Genomic DNA, 26763 nt, shown 5'->3' on the forward strand with positions numbered 1-26763 from the left:
TCGTGGTCCTGCTGGTCGTGGCCGCAGATGGTTACATTGTCGAGATACGGGAACGTGGCCCGCAACCCATGTTGATCAACCATTCGGTCCATCTCCCGTTGGAAGACCGAGACCCCGTTTGTGACGCCAAATGGGACCCTTAGGAAATGGTATAATCGCCCGTCTGCCTCGAAGGCTGTGTACTTGCGGTCACTTGGGCGGATGGGGAGCTGATGGTAGGCGGACTTGAGGTCCACGGTGGAGAAGACTTTATATTGGGCAATCCGATTGACCATGTCGGATATGCGGGGGAGAGGGTACGCGTCTAGTTGTGTGTACCTGTTGATGGTCTGGCTATAGTCTATGACCATCCTTTGTTTCTCCCCTGTCTTCACTACTACCACCTGTGCTCTCCAGGGACTATTGCTGGCCTGGATTATGCCTTCCTTTAGTAGCCGCTGGACTTCGGACCGAATGAAGGTCCGGTCCTGGGCGCTGTACCGTCTGCTCCTAGTGGCGACGGGTTTGCAATCCGGGGTGAGGTTCGCAAACAAGGACGGGGGTTGCACCTTGAGGGTTGCGAGGCCGCAGATAGTGAGTGGGGGTATTGGGCCGCCAAATTTGAACGTAAGGCTCTGTAGATTGCACTGGAAATCTAATCCCAGTAAAGTGGGGGTGCAGAGTTGGGGAAGGACGTTTAGTTTGTAGTTTTTGAACTCCCTCCCCTGCACCGTTAGGGTAACTATGCAGAAACCTTGGATCTGTACGGAGTGGGATCCTGCAGCTAGGGAAATCTTTTGTGCGCTGGGATAGGTGGTCAAGGAACAGCGTCTCACCGTGTCGGGGTGGATAAAGCTCTCCGTGCTCCCGGAATCGACTAGGCATGGTGTCTCGTGGCCGTTTATTAGCACCGTTGTCGTCGTCGTCTGGAGTGTCCGGGGCCGAGCTTGATCGAGCGTAATTAAAGCGAGACGTGGTTGTAGTAGTGGAGTGGGGTCCGTTGTTGCCGTCCAAGATGGCGTCGGGGATGAACAAAATGGCTGCCCCCATACATCGCACATGGCTGGGGGGTCACAAGATGGCGGCGGGGGTGGACAAAATGGCCGCCCCCACGCGTCGTACAGGTCTGGGGTGGTCCAAGATGGCGGCACCCTTCCTCCCCTTGTGGTGGCCGGGACCCAACATGGCGGCGTCTGCGGGTCGCACATGCAGCGCTGGGGGGGTTGGGGAGCGTTAGGACCGCGCGGGGCTCCCTCATCTCTGGGGACAGCGGTGGTCGAGACCCAAGTTGGTAGCACCGGCGGGTCAGACGTGGGGCGCGGGGGGGAGGGTTTGGGGGGCGTTAGAGACGCGCAGAACTCCCTCTTCTCCGGGGAGAGCGGTGGTCGGGACCCAAAGTGGAAGCGCCGGCGGGTCATACGTGGGGGGGGGGTTGGGGAGCGTAAGCGGCGTGCAGGGCTCCCTGTTCTCCCGGGACCGCGGTGGTCGGGACCCAGAGCGGCTGCGCCTGCGGGTCGTACATGGGGCGCTGGGGGGGTTGGGGAGCGTAAACGGCTTTCAGGGCTCCCTGTTCTCCCGGGACAGCGGCGACCTCGCGGGACCGGCACACAACCGCGAAATGGCCCTTTTTCCCGCAGCTGTTGCAGATTGCTGCGTGGGCCGGGCAGTGCTGCCGGGGGTGTTTCGCCTGACCGCAGAAATAGCAGCGGGCGCCCCCGGTGCGACTTGGCGTTTGGACCGCGCAAGCCTGTGGGGTGTCCGGGGGGGGGGTGGGTTTGTTGCGACGGGTACGTACGGAGCCCAATGGGCTGCCGCGCGGTCGGGGCCGTAGGCGCGGGTATTACGCGCGGCCACGTCTAGGGAGGCTGCTAGGGCCCGGGCCTCTGAGAGTCCTAGCGACTCTCTTTCTAGAAGTCTTTGGCGGATTTGGGAGGAATTCATACCTGCTACAAAAGCATCGCGCATTAACATGTCCGTGTGTTCATTTGCGTTCACCGAAGGGCAGCTGCAGGCTCGTCCCAAAATCAGCAGCGCGGCGTAGAATTCGTCCATCGATTCTCCGGGACCTTGCCGTCTCGAGCTGGTAGCGAGCGTAGATTTGGTTAACTGGGCGGACATAGAGACTTTTCAGTGCTGCAAATGCCGTCTGGAAATCCTCCGCGTCTTCGATGAGGGAGAAAATCTCCGTGCTCACCCTTGAGTGCAGGACCTGTAGTTTTTGGTCTTCTGTGACCCGGCCGGTGGCCGTTCTGAGGTAGGCCCCGAAACAAGTCTGCCAGTGCTTGAAGGCTGCTGCCGCGTTCACTGCGTGGGGGCTGATCCTCAGGCATTCCGCGATGATCCTGAGCTCCATAGTCCTTTTTAGGCACGCTTAATAAATTGTAGCGCACAAAGACTCCGTGAGACGAATAGAGTGAAGTCGATGAGGCTTTATTAAGCGTGTCTGTTCCCCCGCAGCTCGATAGTAGAATAGCCTGCGGGGGAGGACTCCGGCTTCTTATACTCCGCCTTCAGGGCGGAGCTAGAGGTCAACGGCCAACCAGGACCCGGGATCTGTCAGCCAATGGCATTAGGGCTTCCAGTCCCACATGACCCCCTAATACGTACTACCACACCTTTTTAATTACTTTTTTTTCTACGTCTTTCAAAAACCTTTAACGATTGTTATGTACGTTTACATCCAACTCCTTTTCCTCATCCGTTCACATTACAGTAATGTTTCAAACTGCTTTTCTCAGGCCCAAAATGGATGTTTGTCCATAGCTTTGCTCTCTCACCGTGACACGGCAGCACAGTGGTTAGCACGGGTGCCTCACAACGCCAGGGACCAGGGTCGATGCCGGCATTGGGTGACTATCTGCTCTCCCCATGTCAGCGTGGGTTTCCTCCGGTTCTCTCCCACATTCCAAAGATGCGCAGGTTAGGCAGATCGGCTACGCAAAGTTTCCCCTTGCTGTCTAAATATTAGGTGGGGATACAGGGATCGGGCGGGGCAGTGGGCCTGGGTTGGGGTGATCTTATGGAGGGTCAGTGCAGTCTCGATGGGCTGACTGACCTCCTTCTGCACTGCAGGGATTGTATCATTCTATGATCGGTTGGAGACTTGGGCGGAGAAATGGCAGATGGAGTTTAATCCAGACAAATGTGAGGTAATGCATTTTGCAAGGTCTAATACAGTGGGAAGAGTACAGTAAATGGCAGAACCCTTAGGAGTATTGACAGGCAGAGGGATCTGGGCATACAGGTCCACAAATCACAGAAAGTGGCAATGCAGGTGGATAAGGTAGTAAAGAAGGCATACGGCATGCTTGACTACATCGGTCGGGGCATTGAGTATAAAAGTTATGCTGCAGCTGTGTAGAGCCTTAGTTTGGCCATTGGAATATAAGGCAGGATTCTCCTTTCCGGGGACTAAGTCCCCACGCCAGGGGGAAAATCAGCGCAAATCACTCCGGCGTCAAAAGCCCCCAAACGTGCGGAATTCTGTGCACTTTTGGAGGCTAGGTGGATGCTGGAGGGGTTGGCGGCGCGCCAGCCGGCACCGAAGGGACTGCGCGAGTTTATGCATGCGCCAAAGGGCCGGCGTGATCTCGCGCATGTGCGGAACCGCCGGCGTGTTTTGGCGCATGTGGTGGGGGGGTTCTCTTCTCCGCGCCGGCCATGGCGGAACCCTACAGGGGTCGGCGCAGATGGAAGGAGTGCCCCACAGCAGAAGCCCGCCCGCAGATCGGTGGGCCCCGACCGCCAAGGCGTGAACCCTGCCCCGCCGGAGAATACGGCAACCGGCGTCGCGGCGGGATTTGCACCGCCCCCCCGGGGATTCTCTGACCCGGCGGGGGGTTGGAGAATCCTGCTGATAATGTTCAATTCTGATCACCATACTACCAGAAGAATGTGGCAGCTTTGGGGAGGAGACAGAAGAAGTTTATCAGGATGTTGTCTGGTCTGGAGGTTATTAGCTATGAGGAGAGGTTGGATAAACCCGATTGTTTTCACTGGAATGACGGAGATTGAGGAGAGATGTCATAGAAGTCTACAAAATTAGGAGTGGCATGGACAGAGTGGATACTCAGTAGCTTTTACCCAGGATGGAAAAGTCAATAACTAGGGGGCATAGGTTTAAGATGCAAGGGGCAATGTCGAAAGGAGATGTGCAATGCAAGTTTTTTACACAGAGAAGGGCGAGTGCCTGGAACTCGCTGCCGGGGGAGGTTCTGGAAGCAGATACGATAGCAACATTTAAGAGGCATCTTGACAAATACATGAATAGAATGGGAATAGAGGGATACGGACCTCGGAAGTGCAGAAGGTATTAGTTTAGACAGGCATTATGATCGGTGCAGGCTTGGAGGGCCGAAGGGCCTGTTCTTGCGCCGTACTGATCTTTTTCTTTGCTCTGTGTTCTTGATCGTACAATGGATTCCTGGGTCCGACCTGCCTAAGCGTCGCACATTAATTTGGACAGGCTTACCTCAGTTTTGGTGCATAACTCACAAGAACATTGGTACTGATTTGTAACTTGCAGGCAGCAAAGTGTGTGGGTTTGTGGCGGATAGAAGTGACAGAAGGTTGGACATTGTGTCTGTGAATCCCTCAGTCGTCACGACAGAAACAAACGAACACGCTTTCAAAATAATCTGCAAATTGCATTTTATTGTGAATTTAAGAATTAAGCTCAATACAGAGATTTAAAACTGAATTTGAATTTAATTTACATAAAGTTACAGCAAGTACAGGTAATAATAATCTTTATTAGTGTCACAAGTAGGCTTACATTAACACGGCAATGAAGTTACTGTGAAAATTCCCTCGTCGCCACACTCCGGCGCCTGTTCGGGTACACAGAGGGAGAATTCAGAACGTCAAAATTACCTAACAGGCACATCTTTCGGAACTTTCCAGCAAGTGATTAGGAAGGCAAATGGAATGTTGGCATTTATTGCAAGGGGAATGCAATATAAAAAGGGATTTTTTACTGCAGCTGCAGGGCCCTGGTGAGACCACATCTAGAGTACCGTATGCAGTTTTGGTCTCTTTATTTGTAAAAATTACATATAATCAGCATAATTACATAAAAATATATAATTACATGGAAAGACACGGGTTGATTAGGGATAGTCAGCATGGCTTTGTTAGAGGTAGGTCATGCCTATCAAACTTGATTGAAGTTTTTGATAAAGTGACTGAGTGTGTAGACGAAGGAAGTGCAGTTGATGTAGTTTATCTGGATTTTAGCAAAACCTTTGACAAGGTCCCACATGCAATTCAAGTAAACCTAGCGATGGACCTGTAACTGGCTTAATAATAGGACACAAAGGGTGGTTGGGAGAAGGCTGTTTGAGTAATGGTGTCCAGCGGCCTACCACAGAGATCAATGCTGGGTCCCTTATTGTTTGTTATATGTTTAAATCAAATAGACAAGAATATGGGGAGAGTGATAAGTAAGTTTGCAGACAACACCAAGATTGGTAGGGTGGTTAACAGTGAAGAAGAGTTTTGTAGGTTACAGGAAGATATAGATGGGTTTGTCAGATGGGCAGAGCAGTGGCAGGTGGTATTTAACCCTGAAAAGTGTGAAGTGTTGCACTTTGGACGAAGAACAGTACAAGGGAGTATGTAATGAATTGCAGGACACGAGGAAGCTCAGAGGAACAGATGGATCTTGGGGTACTCGTTCACAGATCCCTGAAGTCAGCATAGAATCATAACTTACAGTGCAGAAGGAGGCCATTCGGCCCATCCAGTCTGCACCGACCCTTGGAAAGAGCAGCCTACCTAAGCCCACACCCCCACCGTATCTCCGTAAACCAGTAACCCCAACCAACTCAACCTTTTTGGACACTAAGGGCGATTTAGCATGGCCAATCCACCTAAGTTGCACATCTTTGGACTGTGGGAGGAAACCGGAGCACCCGGAGGAAACCCACGCAGACACGGGGAGAACGTGCAGACTCCGCACAGACAGTGACCCAAACCGGGAATCGAACCTGGGACTCTGGAGCTGTGAAGCCACTGTGATAACCACTGTGCTACCATGTCTCCCTATTCATCTGCAGCACAGGTAAATAGGCGAGTTAAGAAGGCTTATGGGATACTTCCCTTTGTCAATCATGGCGTAGAATATAAGAGCAAGGAGGTTATATTGGTGCTGTCTATAATGTTGGTTGGGTCTCAGCTGGAGTACTGTGTGCAGTTCTGATCATCTATCTATAGGATGGAGGTGATTGCACTGGAGGAGGTACAGAGGAGGTTCACCAGGATGTTGCCTGGGATGGAGCATCTGAGCTATTAGGAGAGACTGGATAGGGTTGGATTGTTTTCTTTGGAGCAGAGAAGACTGAAGGGGGATATGATTGAGTTGTATAAGATTTTGTGTAAGGGTTTGGACAGGGGAAATAGGAAATAGCTGTTCCACTTGGTTGAGGGGTCAATCACAAGGGGACATATTTTGCGGGGGAGGGGCAGGAGATCCCGAGGGGATTTGAGAATTTCTTTTTCACTCAGGGAGTGGTGAGGATCTGGAATGCACGGCCTGGGAAGGTCATGGAGGCTGGAAACCTCACAACCTTTAAAAAGCATCTGGATGAGCATTTGAAACCCCATCGCATTCAAGGCAGGGGAAAAGTGGTGGTAAATGGGATTAGCGCGGGATGAGGGGTAGTTACTGTCGATGCAGACTCGAAGGGTAAAGGGCCTTTTCTGCGCTGTACACCTCTGTGACTCTGTGACATTAGAAGCAGTTTAGAGAAGGTTCACTGAACTCAATCCTGGGATCAAGAGCCCTCACCGACAAGAGAGGATCTAACCTTCGACCTTGATATTCAATGGCATTCCCATCGCTGTATTCCCCACAATCAACATCCTTGGGGTTATCGTAGATCAGAAACTAAATGGACTAGCCATTTTAATACTGGGGCTATCAGAGCAGGTCAAAGGCTAGTAACTCACATCCTCATAGAATCAGAGAAAGAATCAGTGCAGAAGGAGGCCATTCGGCCTGTCGGGACTACACCAGCCCTGAAAGAGCACCCTACCGAAGAGCACCCTACCCTCCTAACCCAGCAACCCCACCTAACCTTTGGACACTACAGGGCAATTTAGCGTGACCATTCCACCTAACCTGCATATCTTTGGACAGTGGGAGGAAACCGGAGCACCCGGAGGAAACCCATGCAGACCTGGGGAGACCGTGCAGACTCCGCACAGACAGAGACCCAAGACGGGAATCAAAATCGGGACCCTCGTGCTGTGAAACAACAGTGCTAACCACTGTGCTACCATGCCGCCCTGACCCCCAAAGCCTGCCCACCACTTGCAAGGCACAAGTCCGGAGTGTAATGGAATCCTCTCCACTTGGCTGGATGAGTGCAGCTCCAACAACACTCAAGAAGCTCGGCACCATCCAGGACAAAGCAATCCGCTTGATTGCTCCTCCTTCACAAACATTCAGGGGGAGTTTCTCCGAGCCTCGTAGCGGGCCAGAGAATCGCCGCAACCACACCACGACGCCCCAACGCCGGCGCGCGATTCTCCGAGGTGAGGAGAATCGCCGCCATTTATGCCGGCGCGGTTGGCACGGTGCCGGCCGAGAGGCTGCTGGAATCGACGGGGCCACCGATTCTCCGGCCCGGATGAGCCGAGTGGCCGCGCGGATACGACAGAGTCCCGCCGGCACCGTTCACCCCTGGCCGCTACCGACGGGAACTCTGCACGAACGGTCGGGGTGTGACCTGTGGGGTGGAGAGGGGGGCTCCGTCCCCGGGGGTGCCTCCGATGGGGTCCAGCCCACGATCGGGGCCCACCAATCGGTGGGCTGGCCTCTCCCTCCCCGGGCCTACGTTCTTGCGCGGCCAGCCCCTGAACACCTACGCCATGTTGAGTCGGGGCTGGTGCGCGGAAGAAGTCCTCCGCGCATGCGCAGGTTGGCGCGGCCCAACTGCGCATTCGTGGGTTGGCGCGGTGCCCATTTGGTGCCGGGAAGGGAGGCTGGAGCGGCGTGAACCGCTCCAGCGCCGTGCTGGCCCCCTGTGGGGGCTAGAATCGGTCTTGCCAGGGCCCGGTTCGCACTGTCGTGAAACGCGACGGCGTTCACGACGGCGCGAACACTTGGGCTCCATTTGGGCAAATCGCCCCCTCAAATCCTCCACCACCGACAAACAGTGGCAGCTGTGTGTCTATAAGGTGCACTGTAGTAACTTGCCAAGGTTCCTTAGGCAGCACCTTTCAAACTCACGACCACTGCCATCTAGAAGGACACGATGACGTTAGATTGTAATCTTAAATGTTCATATTAAACTGTGTTGTTAGAGTTTACAGAGTGAATTCTCCGCCTCCCCAGCCGCACGTTTCCTGGCGGCGCGCCGTTCCGCCGTTGGCACATTACAGCTACCCCAGGCTGCCGGAAAACCAGGGAGCGGGGATGTGCTGCCGGCGGAACGGAGCATCCCACCAGCGGAGAAATCAACCCTGCAATTAGAATATGATCAAAAGGTTGCAATACCGAATTGTGATATAAGGTTATAATGTTGATTGTAATTTTGTTAAAGTTTTATACGAACTGCCTTGTAGATTTAATATCAAATTGTAATGATAGGCTGTAATGTAAATTCTGCTAAATGATCCAAGGATCAAAATATTAAGTTGTAATGTTAATCCTAACAGGTGGCGATTTGTGGGACAAAATTGTTGCTGATTGCGTTTAATGTAAATCCATATTCAATTAAAGATTTTGCACCTTACATGTAAATTCTTCACTGTTGAGCTGGCGACTAGGGGCTTTTCACAGTAACTTCATTGAAGCCTACTTGTGACAATAAGTGATTATTATTATTATTATTAGAAGCTGGGTCATCAAAGTACGTCCAAGGTTGAGAGAGACAGATTTGTAATCAGCAATTTTTTGAACAGTAATTAACTTGGAATCATTTCCAGACCATTCCTTTAAATGTAAATATTGAATGAACTGCCTTCTTTGTGCGATATGCAAAATGATCCATTAAGGAGCCACTAGTTGGTCAGACTTGGGTTCTACATGGCATTTTGAAGGAAGGCGTGTGTGGGCTTGTGGGGAGCGGGGGGGGGGTGCAGTGTGTTGGGGTGGGGAGGCTGGAAGGGGGGTTGTCAGTGCAGTGGGACGTAACCCCCACTAGATTGTATTCCATTGACAAGCTTTCCAGAAGTAAGGGGTCGATAAAAGTCTCAATGGTCAAACGGTCCCTCACTCAGTCGGCTGGGCAAAGGTTACACTTCGACATTCCACGGTGTAAAGGTCCCTGCTCCCGCAGGAGGACACTGGAAAATAATGAAAACAAGGTTCATTTTGCTTCAGAGAACAAACTCAACTACGTTTCTGTTAAAGGAAGAAGAGTGACAAACACAGGCTTTTTATTTCAAATAGTCATCAGCTTAGGATCCCTGGGGGTGTGTCAGTGTCTATTGAGGGTCCCCGGAGAATGTAACAGTATTTATAGGAGGTCCCCAGGGAACGTGTCAATATTTACAGGAGGTCCCCGAGGAATGCAACAGTATTTACAGGGGGACACCGGGAATGTGTCAATATTTACAGGGGATCCCCAAGAAATGCAACAGTATTTACAGGGGATCCATGGGGAGTGTAACAGTATTTACAGGGGGTCCCCGGGGAATGAGTCAGTATTTACGGGAGCCCCCGGGGAATGTGTCAATATTTACAGGGGGTCACCAGGGAATGTAACAGTATTTACAGGGAATCCCCGGGGAATGTAACAGTATTACAGGGGGAACCCGGGAATGTAACATTATTTACTGGGGTTCCCAGGGGAATGTGCCAGTATGTACAGGGAGTCCTCGCGGAATGTACCAGTATTACAGGGGGACCCTGGGGAATGTAACAGTATTTACAGGGGGTCCCCGGGAATGTGTCAGTATTTACAGGGGGTCCATGGGGAGTGTAACAGTATTTACAGTGGGTCCCCGGGAATGTGTCAATATTTACAGGGGGATCCCAGGGAATGTAACAGTATTTACAGGGGATCCTGGGAAAGAAACAGTATTTACAGGGGGACCCCGGGGAATGTGTCAGTATTTACAGGGGGACCCCGGGGAATGTAACAGTATTTACAGGGAATCCCCGTGGAATGTAACAGTATTTACTGGGGTTCCCAGGGGAATGTGTCAGTATTTACAGGGGGACCCCGGGGAATGTAACAGTATTTACAGGGAATCCCCGTGGAATGTAACAGTATTTACTGGGGTTCCCAGGGGAATGTGTCAGTATTTATAGCGGGTCCCCAGGGAATGTGTCAGTATTTACAGCGGGTCCCGGGGAATGTAACAGTATTTACAGTGCGTCCCCGGGAATGTGTCAATATTTACCGGGGATCCCAGGGAATGTAACAGTATTTACAGGGGGACCCTGGGGAATGTGTCAGTATTTACAGGGGGACCCCGGGGAATGTAACAGTATTTACAGGGAATCCCCGTGGAATGTAACAGTATTACAGGGGGATCCCAAGAATGTAACAGTATTTACTGGGGTTCCCAGGGGAATCTGTCTGTATTTACAGGGAGTATCCGCGGAATGTACCAGTATTACAGGGGGATCCTGGGGAATGTAACAGTATTTACAGGGGGATCCCGGGGAATGTAACAGTATTTACAGGGGGTTCATGAGGAGTGTAACAGCATTTACAGGGGGATCCCGGGGAATGTAATAGTATTTACAGGAGGTGCCCGGGATATGTGTCAGTATTTACAGGGAGTCCCCGCGGAATGTATTAGTATTTACAGGGAGTCTCTGGCGAGTGAAGAGCGGGTGAAAAGAGGGTAGGAGGTAGTGACCAACACCTTTAGGCTAAAATCAAGTGTAAGATCAAGTACACCTGTTAGCTTCGATCTAGTCTGTCCCTTTTGTGAGGACCATGGATTGGATTCAACGTAAATTAGTATTTGGAGAAAGTAGAGAGATGTATTAGGGGATTGCCTTGGCCACTCTGCACATTGACTTTGTAACACTGGGAAAGGAATAACTTTTTTTTAAATTCTAGAAGAGTTGGTGGAAAGAAGACCTGGAAGCAGTCACCACCATGAAGAAAAGTGGGTGAATCCAGTTCAGTCCAATCTGTGCCTCCAAAGTTGAGTAACCATGTTCCACTTACCTGGGAGTCTGAGAGGAAGTGGACCATTCAGCCACTCGCAACAGGCCCGCGCTGAGTTCAAAAGGAGAGTGAAGAAAATAGTGACCTCTGAAGAAAACTATAAGTTCATTGGTTGGACAGAAACTACTGTAAAGGATTGCTGTATATTTAAAAAGTGTTATTTTTTAAAGAAGTCATTATACTTGGATTTAAGTTAGAGACAGCAGGAATAAGGGAAAGTCAGGGCGAGTAACAATCCAAAGTAACTAAGGGTAGTAAAATTAGAACATGAGTGGAATGTGCATCCTGTGATATGTGAGATGTAATGGGCACTACCACATTTGCAGATGACACCAAGTTATGTGGGAGGGTGAGTTGTGAGGAGAATGCAGAGATCCTTCAGTGTGATTTGGACAAGTTGAGTGAGTGGGAAAATGAATGGCAGAGGCAGTATAATTTGGAGAAATGCGAGGTCATCCACTTTGGTAGCAAAAATGAGAAGGCAGATTATTGTCTGAATGGCCATAAATTAGGAGAGGGGAATGTACAACGTGACCTGGGGGTGTCCTCGTACACCAGCCGCTGAAGGTAAGCATGTAGGTGCAGCAGAGAGTAAAGAAGGCAAATGTTATGTTGGCTTTCATAGTGAGAGGATTCGAGTGCAGGAGCAGGGATATCTTGCCGCAATTATACAGGGCCTCGGTGAGGCCACACGTGGAATACTGTGTGCGGTTTTGGTCTCCTCATATGAGGAAGGGTGTTCTTGCTCTAGAGGGAGTGCAGCGAAGGTTGACCAGACTGATTCCTCTGATGGCAGGATGGATGTATGACGAGAAATTGAATTGGTCAGGTTATATTTGCTGCTGTTCAAAAGAATGAGGAGGTATCTCATAGTAATCTGTAAAATTCCAACAGGGCCAGACAGGGTAGATGCAGGAAGGATGTTCCTGATGGGTGTGTCCAGAACCAGGGGTCACAATCTGAGGATACGGGGTGGACCATTTAGGACATAGACGAGGAGAAATGTCTTCTCCCAGAGAATGGTGATTTGTTATTATAGGAAGTAGTTGAGGCCAAAACAATGAATGTTTTCAAGAAGCAGTTAGATATAGCACTTAGGGCAAAGGGGATCAAGGATAGGGGGGAAAGCAGGATTAGGCTATTGAGTTGGATGATCAGCCATGGTCATAATGAATGGGGGAGTGGACTTGAAGGGCCGAATTGCCTCTTCCTCCTGCTCCTACATTCTATATATCTATGTTTCTACCAGTGTACTAAATGACCACATGTGCAAGAAAGCTGCAGAAACTTGTGTTCGGGATTTCAGAGCTTGAGTGGCGGCTGGAATCACTGTGTTGCATCTGTGAGGCTGAGAGCTATGTGGATTGCTTGTTTAAAGATACGTGGTCACAGCGCAGCTTAAGGACACTGGAGACAGAAAAGGAATGGGTGACCACCAGGCAGAGCAAGAGAACCAGGTAGGTAATACAGGAGTCCCCTGGGCCCCACTCAGAAATTGGTTTTCCGTTTTTGTGAGGATGCTGGTTCCACAGGGGAGTGCAGCCTGACCCTGATTTGTCTCTGCACAAGCGGTTTGACTGTGCAGGAGGGGAGGAAGATGAAAGGGAAAGCAATAGTGATAGGGGGGGATTTGTTAATTAGGGGAATAGACCGATGTTTCTGTGGCTGTAGACATGATTCCAGGATAGTATGTTGCCTCCCTGGTACCAGGGCCAAGGACATCACCAAGTGGCTGCAGGGCATCTTCTGGGGTGGAGGGGGTGCACAGCCAAAGGTCATGGTCCTTGCTGCTGCCCATGACTTAGGTAGGAAAGGGAATGTAATGCTGCACTCAGAATCTAGGGAGCTAGGTAGGAAATTGGCAAGCGGCACCTCAAATGTAGCCATCTCTGGAGCCTCCAAGTACCAGGTGAAAGTGAGTGCAGAAATAGTTAAGACAAGGCAGATTAATTCACGGCTGGAAAGATGGTGGAGGAGAGAGGGATTCAGATTCCTGGGACACTGGGACTGGCTCTAGGGATGTGCCACACTTGAACAGAGCTGGGACTCAGTTCTCGGCAGGTTTGCTAGTGTAGTTAACTTGAACCCAAGGAGACATCGCAGGAACGATATTGAAAAACAAATGACACTAATAAGACAGGTAGCCAAAGAGGTAGGTTTTAAGGTGCACGTTAAGGGAGAAAGAGAGAGTTAAGGATGTTTAGGGAGGGAATTCCAAAGCTTGGGGGCCTTTTCAGCTGGAGGCACTAGCATTCCCCAATAGTGCAAAGATTGTTAGGCAACGGTCCATAAAAAGGTAACCAGGCTCTCGAGACAAACAACTTCATCCTGTTCTTGAGACCCCCATCAGCACATTGTGTTAGGCTTGAGGGAAGAGGACTGACTCCGAGAAAGAGTTAATTCGGCCATTTTCTGGTCACTGACAATAAGGGCAGACCCCACGTACCATCTTTGTCAGGTTATCAATGCAGGCAATACGTATCCTGTCCGGTGTTGCTGGGCTGTTCAGGCGGAAGGTGCCCGGCACTCCAGATGCGGCCCGGGCTGCACAAATGGCATCTTTGATGGCAAAGAATATGGAGGCTGCGAGGAACAGAGGGGGTTCTCCAACAGCCTGGAATAAACAAACACGCAACCCCGGATTAGAGTGAATCACTTACACTAATTCAGTGAATAAACATACATTGTTCAACCCTGCAGCTCAATTTCAAAGGCTGCAGCATTTAAAATTAAATCAAGACAAGGGACACTCGACTTTTAGGCATGTAAAGCCCCAGACAGAGTGGGATATAAATGTATGGATGGCAGAGCACAGTTCAGTTCACTGATTCACCATTACAGCCAGGAACTCTTCTCAGGCCCATCCAACCAATCAAACAAGAGACCCGAGGACCGACACAAGACACCAATTACCAGAACCAACCAACTCTGACTGAGCTGCAATCTTATTGGCTCCATCAACTGAAAAGACTCTAAAATTACTCGACCCCAGGAGTGGTGAGTATATTCCCAGAAATATACTCAGAAATCCCCAATAAGCCAAGTGTGAGGATGGGTGTTGGGAATTGTGCAAAATTGTGTAAACCTAAAAATATCCGTTGTGTCGTTATAGTCTCTTCTTCCTTCCATGGCATAGTAACTGGTTATGGTGCATGTTGGCAGGTCTGGTTAATTTATAATAATCTTTATTGTCACACGTAGGCTTACATTAACAAAAGCTCCTCGTTGCCACACTCCGGCACCTGTTTGGGTACACAGAGGGGGAATTCAGATTGTCCAAGTTACCTAATAGCCCATCTTTCGGGGCTTGTGGGAGGAAACCGGAGCAGCCGGAGGAAACCCTCGCAGACATGGGGAGAACGTGTCGACTCCACACAGACATTGACCCAAGCCGGGAATCGAAACTGGGACCCTGGCGCCATGAAGCAACAGTGCTAACCTTTGTGGTAACTTGCCACTTATTCCTTCCTAAATACACTTTTCTGTCACCCACTCGTTCTCGCTTTTCATTCTGGTGAATCACAGAATTAATTCCCAGTCTAGCACCGTAGGGGGGTTCAGGCACCTCGAAAACGCTCATTCAAGTGGGTTCACTGGCCAGGCAGAAACAGTGGCTCACTTTCTCTCCCTGCTGCAAAGTTGTTCCAGTGTGACACTTCAACCGTTTCCACCACCTGCAGGAGAGACACACATGTCCTAGAGTGGTAGCTGAGACCACCACGTGTGGAGTAAAAAAACCCCCTTACAACTCCAAACCCACAGCAATGTGGTTAACTCTACATTTCCCTCCGAAATGGCCCAGCCAGTTACTCAGTTCGACGACAATTAGGGATGTACAACAAATACAGGCCTTGCCAGTGGTGCCCACATCCCATCAAATGAGAAAAAAAAATAACCGGTCGAGTTTATAACATAGTGTCATGTGAGAGTACCTTTAAGAAATGGGTGTTTATTACTGCAGTGATGTCAGAGAGTGGGTGGAGCTGGGCTGTCTGTCAGCTTTTTACTTTTGTTTTAGGCTGTTTGCTGCAGGGTGTGTTTTAGTTTCGATTTCAGAGCTGGATAGCTGCAGTCACAGCCAAAGGTGTATTAGAGTCTCCCTCTGTAATCTAAAGACTGTAAATCCATCCTGGTGATTTAAAAATAATAGCAGTAGTGACTTTAACCAGATGTGCTTCTGGTAAAAGGTTTTTTAAATCTTATGGATGTTAAAAGGAAAGCTTAAAGGATTACTCAGTGTTGTATTCTATGGGGGTTGTATTTGAATTAATGGTTGCTAAGATGTTCACTGCATGTTTTCAAAAGGTTAATTTGAGTTCATAGAATAAACATTGTTTTCCTTTAAAAAATACTTTTCCATTTCTGCTGTACCACACCTGTAGAGTGGGCCATGTGCTCCCCATACAACAATCTATTAAAAGTTGTGGGTGAGATGAACTCCATGAGACACTTTGGAGTTCTCTAAACCCTGGCCCATAACAGTAGCAGCTCATTTATGCCAGCTAGAAGTGACATAGATGAATCCACAGGGACCCATTCTCTGCAAACAGAAGGAATATGCTCAAGCCTTGAGCCTTTTTAGAATTTTCAGGAGTTATGGCAGCCCATATTTCCCCCATTGCTCTATCCGCGGCAACACCTCGGCCAATCAATCGACTTGCCAACCAGTCAGCATTCTTTTCTACTGTGGTATAAATTGTTGTGAGATTTGGCATTCTTGTGCTGGTCCTGATGAGTAGAAGGCAGAAAGCTTCTATTCAGCAACCTACCTTTCTATTTCTTCCCCCCAGGTATACATATTTAGCATCCCCGAAGGGCCTTTGTGCGTAGATGAATAAAAGCTTACCATAACTTGTTTTGTTTTCTCAATATCTCTAAAGCCAGAGATGCTAGCATCTCTTGTCGCTCCAAATCTTTGATTCATTTAGGTAGGAACCGTTGTCTCCTCTGTCCTCATATTATTAATGAACACAAACTGTGTAACCATTATGATGTGATCCAGGAGCAAATATATCCTTTGCTCTACTGGCTAAACAATGAATAAAGGGTGAGTTACCTTGGAAGAATAGATAGCTTTCCTATTTGGGCATTCCCGAAGGAGGGAGACATTGAATTGCGTCGGGATGTCTCCGGCCGTTGGAATCTTGTACATCCCTGGTCCCCGGGTGTACAGAACACCATCTGGCGAATAGCGGAGTTCCTCCATAGCAAAGAAGCCAAGGCCCTGCATGAAGGCTCCTTCCACCTGATCAATAGAGAGAGAGTCACAAAGTCAGTCTCCTTGCAACCTCTGCCATTAATCCCTTCCATTCATCTTTCAAAAGATGCGGTAAACAAAAGGCAGTAAGGGGGAAAGTGTAAGGCAGAGAAGCCACAGTCAAAAATCAAAAAGGGCGACTGTACAAGGTACAGTGACTGAGGGGAGCTCAGTGAATAGGACCAGTAATACTAAAAGGAATAAAACGGGAAGTAAAAACATTAATGGTAAGCGACGTGGAAGGTTGTTACATGAAGATATGGGTTCAACGACAAGGAAAATTAGGAGAGAAGTTAAGAGGAAATATAACTTAGGAGAGGTTTCTGATCGAGGTGTTAAGATTCAAAACAGAGGTATAAAAGCCAACATAAATGTACTTTACCTGAATGCTCGTAGCATTCGGAATAAGGTAAATGAGTTGATGGTGCAAATCATCGTGAATGACTATGATTTAGTGGCCATTACTGAAACACGACTGAGAGTTAAATATCCGAGGGTATCAAACTATTCGGAAAGACAGAGTGGATGGTAAGGGAGGTGGTGTAGTTCTGTTATTTAAGGATGACACCCGGGCAATAGTAAGGGATGACATCGGTGCTATGGAGGATAAGGTTGAATCCATTTGGGTGGAAATCAGGAATAGTAAGGCGGAAAAGTCACTGATAGGAGTAGTCTATAGGCCACCAAATAGTAACATTATGGTGGGGCAGGCAATAAACAAAGAAATAACTGACGCATGTAGAAATGGTACAGCAGTTATCATGGGGGATTTTAATCTACATGTTGATTGGTTTAACCAGGTCGGTCAAGGCAGCCTTGAGGAGGAGTTTATAGAATGTATCCGCGATAGTTTCCTAGAACAGTATGTAATGGAACCTACGAGGGAACAAGCGGTCCTAGATCTGGTCCTGTGTAACGAGACAGGATTGATTAATGATCTCATAGTTCGGGATCCTCTCGGAAGGAGCGATCACAATATGGTGGAATTTAAAATACAGATGGAGGGTGAGAAGGTTAAATCAAACACTAGTGTTTTGTGCTTAAACAAAGGAGATTACAATGGGATGAGAGAAGAGATAGCTACGGTAGACTGGGAGCAAAGGATTTATGGCGAAACAGTTGAAGAACAGTGGAGAACCTTCCAAGCGATTTTTCACAGTGCTCAGCAAAGGTTTATACCAACAAAAAGGAAGGACGGTAGAAAGAGGGAAAATCGACCGTGGATATCTAAGGAAATAAGGGAGAGTATCAAATTGAAGGAAAAAGCATGCAAAGTGGCAAATATTAGTGGGAGACTAGAGGACTGGGAAATCTTTAGGGGGCAACAGAAAGCTACTAACAAAGCTATAAAGAAGAGTAAAATAGATTATGAGAGTAAACTTGCTCAGAATATAAAAACAGATCGTAAAAGTTTCTACAAATATACAAAACAAAAAAGAGTGGCTAAGGTAAATATTGGTTCTTAAGAAGATGAGAAGGGAGATTTAATAATGGGAGATGAGGAAATGGCTGAGGAACTGAACAGGTTTTTTGGGTCGGTCTTCACAGTGGAAGACACAAATAACATGCCAGTGACTGATAGAAATGAGGCGATGACAGGTGAGGTACTTGAGATGATTGTTATCACTAAGGAGGTAGTGATGGGCAAGCTAATGGGGCTAAAGGTAGACAAGTCTCCTGGCCCTGATGGACTGCATCACAGAGTGCTAAAAGAGATGGCTAGGGAAATTGCACTCGTGATAATTTACCAAAATTTACGAGACTCGGGTGGTCCCGGCGGATTGAAAATTAGCAAACGTGACACCACTGTTTAAAAAAAGAGGTAGGCAGAAAGTGGGTAATTATAGGCCAGTTAACTTAACTTCGGTAGTAGGGAAGATCCTGGAATCTATCATCAAGGAAGAAATAGCAAGGCACCTGGATGGAAATTGTCCCATTGGGCAGACGCAGCATGGGTTTATAAAGGGCAGGTCGTGCCTAACTAATTTAGTGGAATTTTTTGAGGACATTACCAGTGCGGTAGATAACGGGGAGCTAATGGATGTGGTATATCTGGATTTCCAGAAAGCTTTTGTCAAGGTGTCACACAAAAGGTTGCTGCATAAGATAAAGATGCATGGCATTAAGGGTAAAGTCGTAGCATGGATAGAGGATTGGCTAATTAATAGAAAGCAAAGAGTGGGGATTAATGGGTGTTTCTCTGGTTAGCAATCAGTAGCTAGTGGTGTCCCTCAGGGATCAGTGTTGGGCCCACAATTGTTCACAATTTACATAGATGATTTGGACCAAGGGCAATGTGTCCAAGTTTGCAGACGACACTAAGATGAGTGGTAAAGCAAAAAGTGCAGAGGATACCGGAAGTCTGCAGAGGGATTTGGATAGGTTAAGTGAACGGGCTAGGGTCTGGCAGATGGAATACAATGTTGACAAATGTGAGGTTTTCCATTTTGGTAGGAATAACAGCAAAAGGGATTATTATTTAAATGATAAAATATTAAAACATGCTGCTGTGCAGAGAGACCTGGGTGTGTTAGTGCATGAGTCGCAAAATGTTGGTTTACAGGTGCAACAGGTGATTAAGAAGGCAAATGGAGTTTTGTCCTTCATTGCTAGAGGGATGGAGTTGAAGACTAGAGAGGTTATGCTGCAATTGTATAAGGTTAGTGAGGCCACACCTGGAGTATTGTGTTCAGTTTTGGTCTCCTTACCTGAGAAAGGACGTACTGGCGCTGGAGGGTGTGCAGAGGAGATTCACTAGGTTAATCCCAGAGCTGAAGGGGTTGGATTACGAGGAGAGGTTGAGTAGACTGGGACTGTACTTGTTGGAATTTAGAAGGATGAGGGGGATCTTATAGAAACATATAAAATTATGAAGGGAATAGATAGGATAGATGCGGGCAGGTCGATTCCACTGGCGGGTGAAAGCAGAACTAGGGGGCAGAGCCTCAAAATAAGGGGAAGGAGATTTAGGACTGAGTTTAGGAAGAACTTCTTTACCCAAATGGTTGTGAATCTATGGAATTCCTTGCCCAGTGAAGCAGTTGAGGCTCCTTCACTAAATGTTTTTAAGATAAAGATAGATAGTTTTTTGAAGAATAAAGGGATTAAGGGTTAGGGTGTTTGGGCCGGAAAGTGGAGCTGAATCCACAAAAGATCAGCCATGATCTCATTGAATGGCGGAGCAGGCCCGAGGGGCCAGATGGCCTACTCCTGCTCCTAGTTCTTATATTCTTTGCTGTGTCTGTGGTATGTGAGAGATCCTGTGGCACTATTTCAAAGGATGTCAGAGGAGTCCTTTTTGGTATCCTGAGCTAATATTTATCTCTGACCCACCGCACCACAGGTTCCGGAATAACACTCCGCACCGTGCCAAAATAGCTCACCTGCCCAATGTCCACCGCAGGGTTCAGGCTAAGCCCCACATCCATGACGATATCAGTGCGAAGGTTCTGAAATCAAAGATGTTCTGGAGTGAAGATCTGTGCTTCAAATGTGATACTAAACCATTTGGACCCACACTCTCTGACAGGGTTTCACACAGAGATATAAGGCTGGGTTTTACAGCTGCGTGCTGAAAGCAGGGGTGAGGAGGCCGGGGGTGTGGAGGGTGGGGGTGGGGTGGGGGGGTAAGGGCGGTGGGGAGGGGTAGTGGTGGGCATAGTAGGGGAGTGGGGGTGCGGCTCATAAAATGCAACATATGACCTTCCAACCACCTTCTTGCCAGACTCTAACCTGTCTCCCGTTTTAAGGAGGGCGATGGAGGCCTCAGGTAGCCTGACTGCCCTTGGACCTATTGAAGCACTCAACTGACCACTTAATGGGCACTCAAATGCCCCATTTCACCCCCACTGCTATTTTAACCACAGTAAAGGGGAGACCCATGCAAGGTGGGTGGCATGACAGCTTTTACTGTATGGGCTGGTGTCAGACAAGTGAGTGAGGGGACCTGCTTTAGGTGTTCCCTGAGCCCATTAGTGACCCCAACCCCGAGGCATACGTCCTCTTTAACCCTCGCCGAGGGTTAAAACTGCTGCCCCAACCCCGTCGTGGGGTCCACCAGTTAGCCCCTGGATTCCCATGACCTTCTCCTCTTCAGAGTAGTCCCAGCAGTGGCAACCGTTCAGTGTCGACCAATCAGATTGGCTGGGAGCTGTCAAAGGCCGAACCTCCTCACTGGATTTAGGTGTAAGTCTGTCTCACTGTGAGTTAATTAACACTGCCCCCAGTGTAAAATGGCTGCAGGGTGACTGACTTTGTGGTGGGCAGGTTCACAACTGACTTTTTAGTTGGGTGACAACGAAGGGAGAGTAGATTGATGTCAATGTTCCATCACTTCCAGTTAAAGGGACATTAAGCTGCGGCAGCCACATTATTCACAAACTGCGAACTGGTTAATTTGACTGACACAGAGTCGTCTAACTCAACAGCTCCATCTCGCGCGTCGTCTCTTGAAATGTTTACCACACACTAGTTGAAGCATTGATTAAAAATAAAATTCTTCCTTGGGATGTGAGCGCCGCTGGTTAGCCCAGCATTTGTTATCCGTCCCTAATTGCCCTTGAGAAGGTGGTGGTGAGTTGCCTTATTGAACCGCTGCAGTCCCTGCAGTGTAGGTCCACCAACTGTGCTGATAGGGAGGGTGTTCCAAGATTATTACCCAGCGACCGTGAAGGAATGGTGATATATTTCCAAGTCAGGGCGGTGAGTGACTTGGAGGGGAACCTCCAAGTGGTGGGGTTCCCAGGAATCTGCTGCCCTCGTCCTTCTAGATGGCAGGGGTTGTGGGTTTGGAAGGTGCTGTCTAAGTAGCCTTGGTAAATTGCTGAAGTACTTTAAATTTGTTTGACAGTTTGTTGCCCTGAACACTGGCCAGATGTGGAGTTGTACACTTCAGGTATATTTGTGACATTTGTGCACAATGTCACGTTGTTCTAATGTTAAATACATTAATGATAAAGTAGACTCTGTGTAGGTAGGATATTTTCCCCTGAATCAAGAGGTTGTGAGTTCAAGTCTCACTCCAGAGATCTGAGCACAAATCTAGGTGTGCTCTCCACTGCAGACCTGAGGGCCTTTGTTTCACTCTTTTCCACAGCCCATGGTGAAGTTACCCACACCATTCCCATTCCAACAAGCTGCTGTATTATTTTGTACCCTTGCACCAAGCCTCATTCACCTATCACCGCTGTACCCACGCCACGCCTTGATATAAAAATTCTCACCCTTGCTTTCAAATCCCACCGTGACCTCACCCCTCGCTATCTCTGTACTCTTCCCTAGCCTGCAAATCCTCAGGTGCATCTTGCGGCTCACGCAATCCTGACCTCTTGAGCCTCCTCAATTTTAAGCGTTCTACTATTTTCAGCTGTCGAGCCCCCAAGCTCCAGAATTCCCTCCCGAGAGAACTCCACCCCTCTCTCCTTCTCGAGGACGCTCCTTAAAACTTACCTCTTTGACCAAACCTTTTGGGTGGCAAGCTGCCAAATCTTGTTTGCTTATGCTCTCGGGAAGCTCTGTGGGACACGTTACTGCATTTGAGGTGCGACATAAATTCAAGTCTTTGTTGTTGGCTACTTACCTTGTGATCCCCAGTGAGACAGTCAATTTCAACCTCTGAGCAAGCCACACCATAACTATAATAATTGAAAGCCCTTCCTTCGTTCTTCTCGAAGTCATAGTTCAGATCTGGGGTCCTGTTCGAGGAACACCAATTTGTGTCAATACCAAAACCCATTGCAACAATACAACTCTTACCAAAGCTCAGCAGAACTGTCGACGCACTTTACAAAAGCTTTTCTTCTCATCATTCGATGAACCAGAGCAGAGAGTTTTGTGGTGAGTAACTCAATCTCCTGACTCCTTAAAGGTCCAAGTGGAATACTCTCCACTTGCCGAGAGATTTACTGGAAGTATCATCTCTGCCAAATATCAAAGACTTCATGCAATGTTGTGACATTGTGTCTGTGACAGCTCTTTGAAAGATCTATCCACCTCAGTGCCTCTCCCCATGGTCCGGGAACATAAATCTATCGACTCCAATTCACTTTTCAATCTTACCAGCGAACTGCCCCACTGCTTAACATGGGCATAGAATTTGCAGTGCAGAAGTAGGCCATTTGGCCCATCCGGTCCTTGGAAAAAACACCCTTCCCACGCCCACACCTCCACCCTATCCCCGTAACCCTGTAACCCCACCCAACCTTTTTTGAACACTGAGGGCAATTTAGCGCGGCCAATCCACCTAACCTGCACGTGGGGCAGCACGGTAGCACTGTGGTTAGCACAATTGCTTCACAGCTCCAGGGTCCCAGTTCGATTCCCCGCTGGGTCACTGTCTGTGCGGAGTCTGCACATCCTCCCCGTGTGTGCGTGGGTTTCCTCCGGGTGCTCCGGTTTCCTCCCACAGTCCAAAGATGTGCAGGTTAGGTGGATTGGCCGTGATAAATTGCCCTTAGTGTCCAAAATTGCCCTTAGTGTTGGGTGGGGTTACTGGGTTAAGGGGATAGGGTGGAGGTGTTGACCTTGGGTAGGGTGCTCTTTCCAAGAGCCGGCGTAGACTCGATGGGCCGAATGGCCTCCTTCTGCGCTGTAAAATTCTATGTCTTTGGACTGTGGGAGGAAACTGGAGCACCCGGAGGAAACCCACGCGCACAAGGGGAGAACGTGCAGACTCCGCACAGACAGTGACCCAAGCCGGGAATCGAACCTGGGACCCTGGAGCTGTGAAGTAACTGCCCACTGTGCCACTGTGCTGCCCATTATCATTTCAAAAACCCCCACCCCCCCCACACCCACCGTCACGAAGCGTGCAGCCCAACATTAGATGCAAACATCTGGCTAAGCCTAGCCCATAATTTATCAGGATTCACTATCCTGGCTTTTGTATCCTGTGCTTCTATTTATGCAGCCAAAGGTCCTGTGCATTTCTTAGATCAGCCTTCTCAACCTTTCCTGCAAAGGTTTGTGTACAGGTCTCTCTGTAGCACCTTTAAAATTATAATATAATACATTGTGGCTTTTCATTCTTTCGATCAAAATGCAGAACCGTGTTAGCCCGTTTTGTCTATCAGTCTATCTCGGGGGCTGGCCCAGCAAGCAGACATTTACCTGAAGAATCCAGCCACTGACAGGCTCACTCTGTCCATATAAGCTGCGGAGACCTGGGGGGAAGACAACGCAGAGTGAAATAGGAAAGCTAAAGCTCTCGCCCAGAGGTTTGAAGTCCATCCGGGTCGCTCATACATCTTGTGATGGAGTAGACTCGGAGGCAATTTGCAACAGTCTGTTGTCGGGATTATTTACTTCATGTCATTTTATCCTTGGCTGGAGAATCTTGGACACGTGGTCACAAATCTCAAGATTAGGAATTGGCCATTTAAGGCTGAAGTGAGGAGATATTTCTTTACTCAGTGGGTTGGGAGTACGCTACTGCTGAGAATAGTGAATGCTTAGCTGTGTTTATTCAAGGCTAAGAGAAATAGAATTTTGGACAGTAAAGGAAGTAAGGGATATTGGGATAGGCAAGGAAGGTGGAGCTGACACTGAAGATCAACCATGATCTTATTGAATGTCGCAGCAGGCATGATGGGGGTTCCTATAAGGTTGACCTCAGTCACACCAAAGGTTTGTAGTTCTCCATGGGCAATTCCTTACTTGCAGGGAAGAAGGGATAACCAGAGGGGATGCCACATTGTTGTAGTGTTCTTTATGTTGCCCTCACCCCACAAGGCTTAGCATCAATGTCTTATACACTTGTACATCGAGCTCCCTCTAGTGGTTGATTAGACATTTCATTAATCCTTGCAGTTCTTACAATTCTAATAATCTCACAATTGTGACTCCTTTTTGGACCTCCTGCATCAGCAGTGGGACATGCTTCAAAGGGACAATGCGTAGAGTACGAAATAGTCACAGAATTGTAACAGCACAGAAGGAGATTGTTCAGTCCATTGTGTCTGCACCGGTTTGCCCAATGAGCATTGTGACTTGGTGCCATTGCCTTTCCTTTACCTCTGCACATTGTTTCTACTCAAATAATCATCTGGCATCCTCTTGAATGACAGGCGGTGGATTCAGACCCAAACCACTCGCGTGTGAAATGTTTTTCCTCACATCACATTTGCTTCTTTTGCAAATTATTTTAAATCTGTTCCCCCTCATTCTTGATCCTTTAAAGAGCAGGCACGGTTTCTCCCTATCTACTCAGTCCAGCCCCCTCATGATTTTTAACACCTCTATCAAATCTGCTCTTGGTCTTCTTCTCGCCAAGGAGAACAGTCCCAACCTGTCCATTCTATCCTCATAACTCATCCCTGGACCATTTTTGTAAACGTTTCCTGCACTCTCTCCAATGTGTTCACATCCTGTCTCTCGTGTGGCACCCATAACTGTACACAATATACCACCTGAGGTCTAACTAGTACATTGTGTAAGTTCAGCATATCCTCCTTGCTCTTGTACTCTATGCCCCTATTAATAAAACCCAGAATGCTATATGCTTTAATAATTGCTCTCTCCACCTGTCCTGCCACCTTCAATGATCTAATAATAATAATCACTTATTGTCACAAGCAGGCTTCAATGAAGTTACTGTGAAAAGCCCCTAGTCACCACATTCCAGCATCTGTTCGGGGAGGCTGGTACGGGAATTGAACCCGCGCTGCTGCCCTTGTTCTGCATTACAAGCCAGCTGTTTAGCCCACTGTGCTAAACCAGCCCCGTACATATACACCCGATCCTTTTGCTCCTCCAACCCTTTAAGAATTTTACTCCTTATTTTATATTGTCTACCTATGTTCTCCTACCAAAATGCATCACCTCATACCTCTCCACATTGAACTTCTGCCCATTTCACCAACTTGTCCATGTCCTTTTGAAGTTCTACATTGTCCTCTTCACAGTTTACAATACTTCCAAGTTTTATGGCATCTGCAAACTTTGAAATTGTTCCTTGCACACCAAAATCTAGCTCTTTAACATATATCAGAAAAATCAGGGGTCCCAATACCGACCTGTGGGGTACACCATTACAAACATCCATTGACCATTACTTTGTGCTTCCTATTATTAAGCCAATTTTGTAACTACGTGTTCTAACCTTTCTCACAAGTCTGTTGTGTGACACTTTATCAAATTGTAGAATGCCCATAGTGCAGAACGAGGCCATTCGGCCCATTGAGTCTGCACCAACCCTCTGAAAGAGCACCGTACCTAGGCCCACTGCCAGTAACTACAAGTAACCTGCATATCCCTGGACAACAAGTGGCAATTTTTTTTATCATGGCTAATCCACCTAACCTGCACATCCCTGGACTGTGGGAGGAAACTGGAGAGGAAACCCACGCACACACAGACAGCTACCCAAGGCTGGATTTAAACCCGGGTCCCTGGCGCTGTGAGGCAGCAATGCTTGCCACTATGCCATTCTCAAAATGCCTTTTGAAAGTCTATGTTCACCACATCAACATGATTACCTGAATCAACCTGTTGCTACCTCTTCAAAAAAACTCCAGCAAGTTAGTTAAACATGATTTACACTTTAGAAACCAATGTTGGCTCTTCCTAATCAGCATGCTCCACGTGACCACAAATTCAATCCCGAATAACTGTTTCTATAAGCTTGCCCACTGATGATGTTAAATTCACGGTAGCACAGTGGTTAGCACTGTTGCTTCACAGCTGCAGACATCCGGGTTCGATTCCCGGCTTGGGTCACTGACTGTGCGGAGTCTACACGTTCTCCCCTTGTCTGCGTGGGTTTCCTCCGGGCCCTCCGGTTTCCTCCCACAAGTCCCGAAAGACGTGCTGTTAGGTGAATTGGACATTCTGAATTCTCCTTCTGTGTACCCGAACAGATGCCGGAATGTGGCGACTAGGGGATTTTGTTAATGTAAGCCTACTTGTGACAATAAAGAATATTATAAATTAACCAGACCTGTCAACATGCACACACAACCAGTTACTATTCTATAGAAGGAAGAGACTAAAACAAAACAACAGATATTTTTTAGGTTTACACAATTTTACACAATCCCCAACACCCATCCTCAACACTTGGCTAATTCTGAGGACTGCAGAATATATCTTTATTTAGAAAAGGGGATCAATACTGTTCACAGTAACCCATGTGTAGTCTAACCAACGCCTTGTTTAGTTTTAGCAAGACTTTCCTATTATACTCCATTCCCTTTGAAATAAAGGCCAACCTTCCCTATTTCCTGCTGAACTTGCATGCTAGTTTTTTGTGATTTATGCACAAGGACCCCTAAGTCCCTCTGAGCTGCAACATTCTGCAGTCTTTCTCCATATAAATAATATTCAGCTCCTTTATTCTTCCTACCAAAGTGCATAGCTTCGTATTTTCATTGTTCAGCTCCTGTTTGTCCACCAACC

The 26763-nt window shown here is 48.1% G+C and overlaps 1 protein-coding gene across 6 annotated transcripts in view; it reads right to left on the reverse strand.

The window, feature by feature from the left end:
* Positions 1-4612: 4612 nt before the first annotated feature.
* Positions 4613-26763, reverse strand: part of xdh (xanthine dehydrogenase) — a 196816-nt gene continuing 174665 nt past the window's right edge. For all 6 annotated transcript variants that reach the window (XM_072500199.1, XM_072500197.1, XM_072500200.1 and 3 more), the window contains exons 32-37: positions 23479-23531; positions 21950-22064; positions 19755-19820; positions 16171-16359; positions 13561-13728; positions 4613-9270 (exon numbers count right to left, since the gene is read on the reverse strand). In XM_072500199.1, coding sequence (XP_072356300.1) covers positions 9220-9270; positions 13561-13728; positions 16171-16359; positions 19755-19820; positions 21950-22064; positions 23479-23531 — 642 coding nt within the window. In that variant the 3' untranslated portion in view covers positions 4613-9219. The remainder of the gene's footprint in view (positions 9271-13560; positions 13729-16170; positions 16360-19754; positions 19821-21949; positions 22065-23478; positions 23532-26763) is intronic.

This window comes from Scyliorhinus torazame, chromosome 4 (assembly GCF_047496885.1).
Source record: "Scyliorhinus torazame isolate Kashiwa2021f chromosome 4, sScyTor2.1, whole genome shotgun sequence".
Lineage (NCBI taxonomy): Eukaryota > Metazoa > Chordata > Chondrichthyes > Carcharhiniformes > Scyliorhinidae > Scyliorhinus > Scyliorhinus torazame.